This window comes from Nicotiana tomentosiformis, chromosome 12, assembly GCF_000390325.3.
Source record: "Nicotiana tomentosiformis chromosome 12, ASM39032v3, whole genome shotgun sequence".
Lineage (NCBI taxonomy): Eukaryota > Viridiplantae > Streptophyta > Magnoliopsida > Solanales > Solanaceae > Nicotiana > Nicotiana tomentosiformis.
This window is the reverse complement of record NC_090823.1, coordinates 89,777,688-89,789,228: the sequence shown is the minus strand read 5'-3', so window position 1 is coordinate 89,789,228 and position 11,541 is coordinate 89,777,688. Positions and strand designations below refer to the sequence as shown.

General features: G+C 44.5%; 1 protein-coding gene across 1 annotated transcript; it reads right to left on the bottom strand.

Annotated features, from left to right (window-relative positions):
- Positions 1-5,041: 5,041 nt before the first annotated feature.
- On the bottom strand, positions 5,042-5,698 carry LOC138903011 (uncharacterized). Its single transcript, XM_070190920.1, has one exon. The coding sequence runs from the start codon at positions 5,696-5,698 to the stop codon at positions 5,042-5,044; it is 657 nt and encodes a 218-aa protein (XP_070047021.1).
- Positions 5,699-11,541: the final 5,843 nt, after the last annotated feature.

Genomic DNA, 11,541 nt, shown 5'->3' with positions numbered 1-11,541 from the left:
AGTTTTGAACCGTCGTTGTGAAAACGATAAATAGCCCCTTTCTTCATCACTCCAAACTTTTATTTACGAAACTTTTCCATTCCTATATTCATAGTTTTTCGCCTTCTCCAAAGCTCCCTATTTCCAGGTTTTCAAATTTCGTTGCTTGTTTTTCTTAAAACAACAAATACTTCAATCTCCATTCTCCTTCGTTCACAAAAACAAAATGGCAAAAACATCTAAAACCGTTTCATAGAAAGATGCTTCTTCCTCATATCGGCCGGCCGGCGAGAAACCAGTGGTGGAGCCACGCCTTGAGGAACTTATTCCCGGGGTGTGTGTTATTGATTCCAATTTTAAAGTCGAGATATATATACTCGATACCCAAAAGCCTTCTTGATCTGGTGAAGAAAGATTGTAATTAGGAAAACAAAGAAGTTGTGATACCGACACCGGAGGAAGTGATCACTACCCACGTGGAAGGGTACCTGAGTGTTTACACTTATCCTTTCATGTTGGGTCCCCTCGATCCGGTCATCGTCGATTTTTGCAAGAAATACTAGGTGACCCTTGGCCAAATTCACCCTTCTTTCTGGAGGATCGTGATACTGCTCCATTTCTTTGTGAGCAAAATCGACGGGCTACCCTTAACCCTCCACCACCTCGTAAGATTATATAGCCCTCGACTCTATCGAGGTGGTATGATAAATCTTCAATGCCAGGCAACCAAGGCATTCACATTGAGTATAGATTAAGACAAAGATCGGGGCTGGATGGGCCGGTTTGTTCGGGTGAAGACTTCGGACCTAATCCCGGCGGAGAGTATGCCATTTCCTCAGAAATGGAATATGAAACGTAAGTATGATCCTGTTTTTAGTTTTTGTTGTTTTTACTTTTTCATCTTTTCTTATCAGTGTTTTTCTTATGTTACCGTTGCTTGGATGCCGGGTGCAGTTACCCACCTCGAGAACTAGGTCAGGATCCTGGTTTCGACGTCAACATACACGGAGCGCGCGTGGTACGATTTGTTAAAGGGTCGGTATGAGGCTCGTACTCATGGTAAGCCTAATTCTTGCTTGCCGTTCAAGCATCTTTTCAAACATGAATTTACTTACTTTCTCCTTTTGTAGGTCTCGAAAAGGATGCGGCTATGAGACCCTTGTCTGGTGACGAAGAAGCCTTGCCGCCTATCTCGAAACCGTCGAAGGTGATTAAAAGAAAATGGGCCTTGGACTCCGAGGGTCAAAAACCCAAGAAAAGAACGACCCGTAAACCCAAGGGGAATGTAATCCCACTAACTATAGAGTCGGTCCAAAGACTAAGAGATAAAGAAGAAGAAGAAGAAGAAGAAGAAGAAGAAGAAGAAGAAGAAGAAGAAGAAGAAGAAGAAGAAGAAGAAGAAGAAGAAGAATAAGAATAAGGTGATTCTGAGCTGGTGGCCCATGCTCGAGCTAGCACCGATACTCAGAAGATTTCGGAACCAGTGGAAGTCGATACTTCTCTGTCTAGGTTCGATGAGGTCGAAGGGGAGACTCCGGCCTATGTTCCTGAACTGAGGGGAGCCGAAGATACTTTACCTCGGGGTGAAAAGACAATTGAAGAGGCGGTTGACGCTGATGCAGAAACTGGGCTTGAGGTTCGTCGAGAGGGAGGCGGTGCCCCAAAAAACCTACTTGGGGTAATAGATATCGGGGATTCTCCCTCGTTTACTTCATTTTCCCAGTCGATGATAAGTGACGCTCAGGCTGTGGAGATTTGTTAATTTTTATACTTGTATTTTTCTTTCCTTGTATAATTCATTCTTTCTATTTTTGTAGGCCTCCGTGCTTCATCACAAGGTGTTTCTCCGATCCCGAGGGGAGCTGAGCCGGTACGAAGCCGAAATCCATGGGCTTACTGAGGAGAGAGATGCCTTCAAGCTTCTCAGTGAGCAGAGAGAAGGAGAAGCAAAAGGACTTCGAGTTGAGCTAGAAACAGCTCGGAGAGAATAAACCGATTTGTCCGAGCAGGTAAAGAGAATATTTGAAGTTAATGACAATGACTCAGGCGTGATGGCTAACAGTTCGGTCCCACAGGTCTAGCTGTCACGACCCAAACTCCCTTCGTATAACATAGTGACAACACCTAATCTCTACGACTAGGTAAGCCTAACAAATTGCGGAAATATAACAAAAACAAAAGTAAAACTTGGCAACTAACAACAGTGGATAACTAAATAACTAGTAACAATGCCGCTCGGCATTTACAATAACTAATACTCTATAATACACAGTCTTCCCAAAACCCAAAACATCGTAAGTGACAAGCTACCAAAGGAAACTATTATTTGTATACACTAAAGTCTAACAAAAGAAGTACGGAAGGTAAATGTCATAGGCGAGAATAGAGGGGGACTCCGAGGTCTGCGGACGCAGAAGATGTACCTTGAAGTTTCCGTACAGCAGCAAGCACTCTCAGCTAATAGAGGGGATAATAAGTAGTACCTGGATCTACACACAAAAACATGTGCAGAAGACTAGCATGAGTACACTGCAAGGGTACCCAGTAAGTGCCTCACCTAGCCTCGGCTGAGTAGTGACGAGGTCAGGTCAGGCCCACTGGTATATAATAAATAAAGCAGGAGAATGTACAATATAATAAGAGACTAGAATTTAAACAAAGAGAACATAGCAAAGTAGCAACACAGAACACACAAGGGCAAACAGTAGGGGATCTCCCGAGATACTGTCTCGTAGTCCCAAAATAAATATACAGGGAAAACTCCCGAGGAACCGCCTCGTAGTATCAAAAGTAAATGTGTAGGGAGAACTCCCGAGGAACCGCGTCGTAGTCTCAAAAGCAAATATACAGGGAGAACTCCCGAGGAACTGCCTCGTAGTCTCAAAAGTAAATATATACAGGGAGAACTACTGAAGAACTGCCTCGTAGTCTCAAACGTAAATGTGTAGGGAGAACTCCCAAGGAACCGCCTCGTAGTCTCAAAAATAAATATACAGGGAGAACTCCCGAGGAACCGCCTCGTAGTATCAAAACTAAATGTATAGGGAGAACTCCCGAGGAACCGCCTCGTAGTCTCAAAAGTAAATGTACAGGGAGAACTCCTGAGGAACCGCCTCGTAGTCTTAAAAGTAAATGTTCAGGGAGAACTCCCGAGGAACCGCCTCATAGTCTCAAAAGGAAACACATAGCTCAACCGATAAATACCATAGTTAACAACAACAATTTTACAATTAAGGCTGATAAAGAACAAGGAAAAATAAGAAATCAACTAGGGATGCTTCACAGAGTTCAAATAAGCAGTTGAAGCATATAGACATGCGATATTAGACTAAACAGGATAACTACACATATTGGGATAACCCAATTAAGAATGAAAAACAGGGTAATATTTATTTAAACGGTATAACTTAAATTAAAGTAAACAAATCTCTACTCAGTAAAATAAATCGAATTTTTCAACAAATAGCTCGTGTACGTACTCGTCACCTTACGTACACGGCGCTCACATATCACAGCAGTACCAAATCCTAAGGGGATCTCCCCCAAGGTTAGACAAGCCACTTACCTCGAACCAAGCTCAATCAATCGGTAACAATGCCTTTTCCGCGAATATCCGACTCTGAATGGCCCAAATCTAGCCAAAATCAAATTCATACCATAAATACAACTATAAGAAATTAATCTAATTAATGAAATCAAAGCTAAAGCAATAAATTAGAAAATCGCCCCAAAAAGTCTCTCTAGGACCACATCTCGGAATCGGGTAAAAGTCACAAAATACGAATACCTATTCACTCACGAGTCTAACCGTACAAGAATTACTCGAATCCGACTTAAATCACCTTCCAAAACTCAAAATTTTAGTCTACGAAGTTTACCATTCCCCAAATTTCCAACTCAAATCCCTAATTAGATGATGAAAATAGCAATAGATTCATGAAATATAGTCTCCTTGAAGAAATCTCGAAAGATCGCCTCATACCAAGCTCTCAAACTCCCAAAATCGAAATGGGTAATCAACCCTCAAATTCGTCTTTTCTACCCAGTAAAATCGCTTCTGTGAGCCTTCAACCGCACCTGCGGGGAATCCATCGCAGGTGCGAAAATCACTAAAGTGGGCTGGGACCACATCTGCAGCAAGGGGCAACACCTGCGTGTGCATGCCTGCTGAGCACTGTCCGCTTCTGCGGTCATTCACCGTGCATGCGGTTCCTATAACGCATCTGCGGGCATCGTAGATGCAGAAATCCCCTCACACCTGTGATCCCTGGCCACGCCTCCAATCTTCGCTTCTGCGCTTTCTTTGTGAAATGCATATGCGATCCCGCACCTGCGGTCTCCCCGCCGCAGGTGCAAAAACACCAGATGCCTGAAGACTTCAACAACAACACCAACCCAACTTTTGATTTGTTAAGCACTCGAAACTCACCCGAGCCCCCGAGACCTCAGCCAAACATACCAACCAATCCTAAAATACCGTACGAACATAGTCGAGCCCTCAAACCATATCAAACAACACTAAAATCACGAAACCTTCTCCGATTCAAACTTAAAGAACTTGAAACTTCCAAATCCGACAACCGATGCCGAAACCAACCAAACCACGCACGATTGACCCCAAATTTTTCACACAGCTCATATTCAACCCTACGGACCTACTCCAACTTCCAGAATTGGAATCCAACCCCGATATCAAAAAGTCCACTACCGGTCAAAATCTCCAAAAATTTGACTTTCGCCATTTCGAGCCTAAATCAGCTACAGACCTCCAAAACACAATCCGGACACGCCCCTAAGTCCAAAATCACCCAACAGAGCTAACGGAACCGACATAACTCTATTTTGGAGTCGTCTTCACATAGTTCCAACTATAGTCCATATCCTAAGGCTTAAACCTCCATTTAGGGACTATGTGTCCCCAAACACTCCAAAAACCAAAACGAAACCTCCCGGCAAGTCACAACAGTAGAAATAGATATGGGAGAAGCAGTTAATAAGGGATTGGGGCTATAACTCTCAAAACGATCGGCCGGGTCGTTACATCCTTCCCATCTTAAAATAATCATTCATCCTTGAACGAGCATAAAGACATGCCTGAAGTGGTGAAAATATCAGGATAACGACTGCACATACCATGCTCGGTCTCCCAAGTCGCCTGCTCAACAGGCTGACCCCTCCATTGAACCTTTACTGAAGCAATGTTCTTTGACCTTAGCTTTCTGACCTGCCTGTCCAAAATAGCCACCGTCTCCTCAACATAAGATAGGTCCTTGTCCAAATGGACTGAGCTGAAATCCAATACATGAGTCGGATCACTGTGATACTTTCGGAGCATAGAAACGTGAAATACCGGATGAACTCCTGCTAGGCTAGGAGGTAAGGCAAACTCAAAAGCAACTTCCCCAACACGCCGCAACACATCAAAAGGACCATTGTACCTTGGGCTAAGCTTGCTCTTCTTTCCGAACCTCATAACGCCCTTCATAGGTGATACCCAAAGCAAGACCCGCTCTCCAACCATGATTACTACATCGCGAAACTTTCGATCCGCATAACGCTTCTGTCTTGACTGAGCTGTGCAAAGTCGATCCTGAATCACCTTCACCTTATCCAGGGCATCCTGGACCAAGTCTGTACCCAATAATCTAGCCTCGTCCGGCTCAAACCAACCTACTGGGGACTGACACCTCCTACCATATAGAGCCTCATACGGTGCCATGTAGATGCTCAACTGATAACTATGGTTGTAGGCAAATTCCGCAAGTGGAAAGAACTGATCCCATGAGCCTCCAAACTCCATCACACATGCACGGAGCATATCCTCTAATATCTGAATAGTGCGCTCGCACTGTCCGTCCGTTTGAGGGTGAAATGTTATGCTCAACTCCACTATAGTACCCAACTCATGTTGTACGGCTCTCTAGAACCGTGATGTAAACTGCGTATTATGGTCAAAGATAATAGATACCGGTATGCCATGAAGCCTGACGATCTTATGTATGTATATTCGAGCCAGCTGCTCAGAAGAATATGTAATCATCACATAAATAAAATGAGCTGACTTGGTCAGCCTATCCACAATCACTCAAACCAAATCAAACCTCTGCTGAGTCCGTGGGAGTCCAACAATGAAATCCATAGTGATCCGCTCCCATATCCACTCTGAAATCTCTAACTTTTGAAGCAACCCACCCGGCCACTGATGCTCATACTTCACCTGCTGGCAATTTAGGAACCGAGCCACATACTCCACTATGTCCTTTTTCATTCTCCTCCACCAGTAATGTTTCCTTAAGTCCTGATACATCTTCGCGACACCCGAATGAATAGAGTACCGCAAGCTATGAGCCTCCTGAAGAATCAACTCATGTAAACCATCTAAATTAGGCACACATAGCCTGCCCTGCATCCTCAATATGCCATTATCCCCAATAGTGACCTATTTAGTATCACCGTGCTAAATCGTGTCCTTAAGGACAAGCAGGTGGGGGTCATCATACTGAGCTCCCTGATACGATCATAAAGAGAAGACTGAGAGACCACACAAGCCAATACTCGACTCGGCTCGAAAATATCCAATCTCATAAACTGGCTGGCCAAGGCTTGAACATCCAATTCTAAGGGTCTCTCTCCTGCTGGAAGATATGTTAAACTCCTAAACTCTCCGCCCGGCGACTTAAAGCATCAGCCACCATATTGGTCTTTCCCATGTGGTACAAAATGGTAATATCATAATCCTTAATTAGCTCCAACCACCTCCACTGACGCAAGTTAAGATCCTTTTGCTTGAACAGATACTGCAAACTCCGATGATCGGTGTAAATATCACAAGGAACACCGTACAAATAGTGCCGCCAAATCTTCAGGGCATGAACAATAACTACTAACTTAAGGTCGTAGACAGGATAGTTCTTCTCATGCACCTTCAGCTGTCTGGACGCGTAAGCAATCACCCTACCACCCTGCATCAACACTGCACGGAGACCAATCCGCGATGCATCACAATATACAGTATAAGACCCCGAACCTGTAGGAAATACCAATACTGGGGCTGTAGTCAAAGCTTTCTTGAGCTTCTGAAAGCTCTCGTCATACTCCTTTGTCCACCTGAACGGAGCACCCTTCTGGGTTAGCCTGGTCATAGGTGCTGCAATAGATGAGAAACCCTCTACGAATCGATGATAATACCCCACCAAACCAAGAAAACTCTGGATCTCCGTAGCTGTGGACGGTCTAGGCCAACTCTGAACTGCTCCCACCTTCTTCGGATCCACCTTGGATCCCATCACTCGATACTACATGACACAAGAATGCCACTGAGTTTAGCCAAAACTCACACTTTCAAAATTTCACATATAACTTCTTTTCTCTGAAGGTCTGAAGCACAACCATCAGGTGCTGCTCATGATCCTCCCAAGTCTGGGAGTACACCAAAAAGTCGTCAATAAACACAACAACGAATGAGTCAAGATAGGGCCAGAACACACTATGTATCAAGTGCATAAAAGCTGCTGGGGCATTAGTCAGCCTAAATGAAATCACAAGGAACTCGTAGTGACCATACCTATTCCTGAAAGCAGTCTTCAGGATATCTGACTCCCGAATCTTCAATTGATGATAGCCGGAACATAAATCAATCTTTGAAAATACCCCCGCACCTTGTAGCTAATCAAATAAATCATCAATATGAGGCAATAGATACCTGTTCTTCATTGTAACTTTGTTCAACTGGCGGTAATCAATACACATCCGCATAGAACTATCCTTCTTCACAAATAAGACAGGAGCACCCCCAAGGTGACACACTGGGCCGAATGAAGCCCTTATCAAGCAACTCCTGTAACTGCTCCTTCAACTCCTTCAATTCAGGAGAAGCCATACGATACGGAGGAATAGGGATGGGCTGAGTGCCCGGCAACAAATCAATGCCAAAATCAATATCTATGTCGGGCGGTATGCCCGGAAGATCAGCTAGAAATACATTTAGAAAGTCCCTCACTACTGGGACTAACTCAACTGTAGGGTATAAATACTGACATTTCTCACATAAGCTAGATACGCATCACACCCTTTCTCAATCATTCGTTGAGCTTTAAGAAATGAAATAACTCTGTTGGGAGTATACTCTAAGGTACCTCTCTACTCAAATCGCAGTAAATCTGGCATAGCTAGCGTCATGGTCTTAGCGTGACAATCAAGAATATATATAATGGGGAGACAACCAGTCCATGCCCAAGATAACATCAAAGTCTACCATGCTGAGTAATAATAAATCGACTTTGGACTGAAAAACCACTAAGAGAAATCAAACACGACTGATACACGCGGTCCACAACAAGAGAATCTCACACATGAGTAGATATATAAATAGGGGAACTCAAAGAATCCCGAGATATGCCCAAATACGGGGCAAAATAAGAGGACACATAGGAATATGTAGAGCCTGGGTCAAATAATACTGACGCATCTCTATGAAAGACCGGAACAATACCTGTAATGACAGAGTCGGAAGTAACTGCCTCTGTACAAGATGAAATAGCATAATATTTGGTCTGGCCTCCCCCTCTAGGGCGACCTTGACCTCCCCGACCTCCACTTCGAGCTGGCTGAGGAGGTGGGGCGGTAACTGGTGCTGGAATCATAGCTTGAGGACCTGGTGGAGCACGTGATGGCTGAGAAGTCTGTGGAGGAGCACCCCTCCTAAATCTGGGGAAATCCCTCACCATATGGCGAGTGTTACCACACTCAAAACAAGTTCTCGGAGAGTGTGACTGATGTGACTGGCTCGGGCCAGGTCTGCTGGACTGGCCGCTAAAAGCACTCCAAGCAGGATGCACACTATATACTGGCGGTGCATAATAAGACTCCTGGGGCTTAGAAGGGACCGAAATACTACTGGCGGCTGGAAGAGCTGAATAAACGGGGCGACTCCTATAACCCCTACCATCGTGAGCTGCTGGGGCATGAATACTAGAATAAGAACCAGTCTCTCGAGACCTCTTGGCCTCTCTCTACTCTCTATCCCAAGCGAGCATTCCATCCAATCTCCTAGCAATACTCACAACCTGCTGGTAAGAAATATCCATCACTAGCTCCCTGACCATACTAATCCTGATACTGTGGTAGAGTCCCTCAATTAACCGATGAACCCTCTCTCGAACTATGGCAACCAAGGCCGGTGCATGTCGGGCCAAATCACTGAAGTAGACTGCATACTCTGACACAGTCATAGCACCCTTGCGCAGCTACTCAAACGCTGCGCACCATGAGTCCCTGAGGCTCTGAGGGACATACTCTCTCAAAAACATGTCCGAGAACTGAGTCCATGTAAGTGAAGCTGCCTCATCCAAACTACTCAACTCATAAGCACGCCACCACTGATAGGCTGCTCCTCTAAGCTGGAAGGTGGTAAAAGAAACCTCACTCGTCTCCGCTATACCCATAGTACGGAGAATACGATGACACTCCTCCAGAAATCCCTGAGCATCATAAGTAGACAATCCGTTGAAGGTAGGTGGGTGGTACTTCTTGTACCTCTCAAGTTTGAGCTGCTCCGCCACAGAAGTGGTTGTCCTAGTCTCGTGCTGAACCGGAGCTACCGGCTGCATAGGGGTCTGGTCAACCTCGACCCTCAGCTCAAGAATACGGGTTGCGGTAGTCTATGCCCCTCCCCCGGCCTGAGTTGTGGCAGGAGCAAGTGGAATCAATCCAGCCTGAGTTAAGGTGTTGAATATGCTCAGAAACTGGGCTAGAGTCTCCTGGAGGGCTGGTGCAGCAACAGGTATCTCAGGTGTCTGCCCTCTAACTGGAGCTACTAGGGGCTACTCTGTAGCAGCTCGTGCGGGTGGTCTGGCTGTACCGTGTGGATGTCCTAAGCCTCTACCCCGGCCTAGGCCTCTCACGACTCTAGCAGGGGACGTGGGTGCCTGGTCATCAGATCTGCCTATACGTGTCCTCACCATCTGTGAGAGAATAGAATACATAAGTTTAGAATTTTTATGTCAACAAATTTTGCACGACAAGGAATCAATGAAGTATAATTTTTCCTAACAGTTCCATAGCCTCCCGAAGATAAGTACAGACGTCTCCCTACCGATCCGCGAGACTCTAATAAACCTGCTTGTGACTCACGACACCTATGAACCTAGAGCTCTGATACCAACTTGTCACGACCCAAACTCCCTTCGTATAACACCGTGACGGTGCCTTGTCTCTACGACTAAGTAAGCCTAACAAATTGCGGAAATATAACAAAAACATAAGTAAAACTTGGCAACTAACAATAATGGATAAATAAATAACTAGTAACAATGTCGCTTGGCATGTACAATAACCGCTGCTCTATATATACATAGTCTTCCCAAAACCCGGAACATCGTATGTCATAAGCTACTTAAGGAAACTAGTATCTCTATACACCAAAGTCTAACAAAAGAAATACAGAACGTAAATGTCATATAAGAGAATAGAGGGGGACTCCAAGGTCTACAGACTCGACAAATGTACCTTGAAGTCTCCATACAACAACAAACACTCTCAGCTAATAGCGGGACTGATAAGTAGTACCTGGATCTGCACATAAAAACATGTGCAGAAGAGTAGCATGAGTACACCACAGCGGTACCCAATAAGGGCCAAGCCTAACCTCGGTCGAGTAGTGACGAGGTCAGGTCAGGCCCACTAGTATATAATACATATAGTAGGAGAATGTACAACATAATAAGAGACTAGAATTTAAACAAAGTAGCAACACAGAACACACAGGGGTAAATAGCAGGGGATCTCCCGAGATATCATCTTGTAGTCCCAAAATAAATATACAGGGAGAACTTCCGAGGAACCGCCTCGTAGTATCAAAAGTAAATGTGCAGGGAGAACTACCGAGGAACCACTTCGTAGTCTTAAAAGTAAATATACAGGGAGAACTCCCGAGGAACCGCTTGTAGTCTCAAAAGTAAATATACAGGAAGAACTCCCGAGGAACCGCCTCATAGTCTCAAAAGGAAATATGCAGGGAGAACTCCCGAGGAACCACCTCGTAGTCTCAAAAGTAAATATACAAGGAGAACTCCCGAGGAACTGCCTCGTAGTATCAAAAGTAAATGTGCAGGGAGAACTCCCGAGGAACTGCCTCGTAGTCTCAAAAGTAAATATACAGGGAGAACTCCTGAGGAACCGCCTCGTAGTCTCAAAAGTAAATGTGCAGGGAGAACTCCCGAGGAATAGACTTGTAGTTTCAAAAGTAAACACACAGCTCAACCGATAAATACCATAGTTAACATCAAGTATTTTACAGGTAAGGCTGATAAAGAACAAGGAAAAACAAGAAACCAACTAGACATGCTTCAGAGAGTTCAAATAAGCAGTTAAAGCACGTAGACATGTGATATTAGACTAAACAGGATAACTACGCATATTCGGATAACTAAATTTTGAATAAAAAATAGAGTAATATTTATTTAAACGGTATGACTCAAATTAAAGGAAATAAATCGCTACTCAGTAAAATAAATCGGATTTTTCAACAAATAGCCTGTGTACGTACTCGTCACCTCACGCACA

What these genes read in the sequence shown, in the direction of transcription:
- LOC138903011 (XM_070190920.1), bottom strand. Translation starts at nt 5,698, where the DNA reads ATGGCACCGTATGAGGCTCTATATGGTAGGAGGTGTCAGTCCCCAGTA.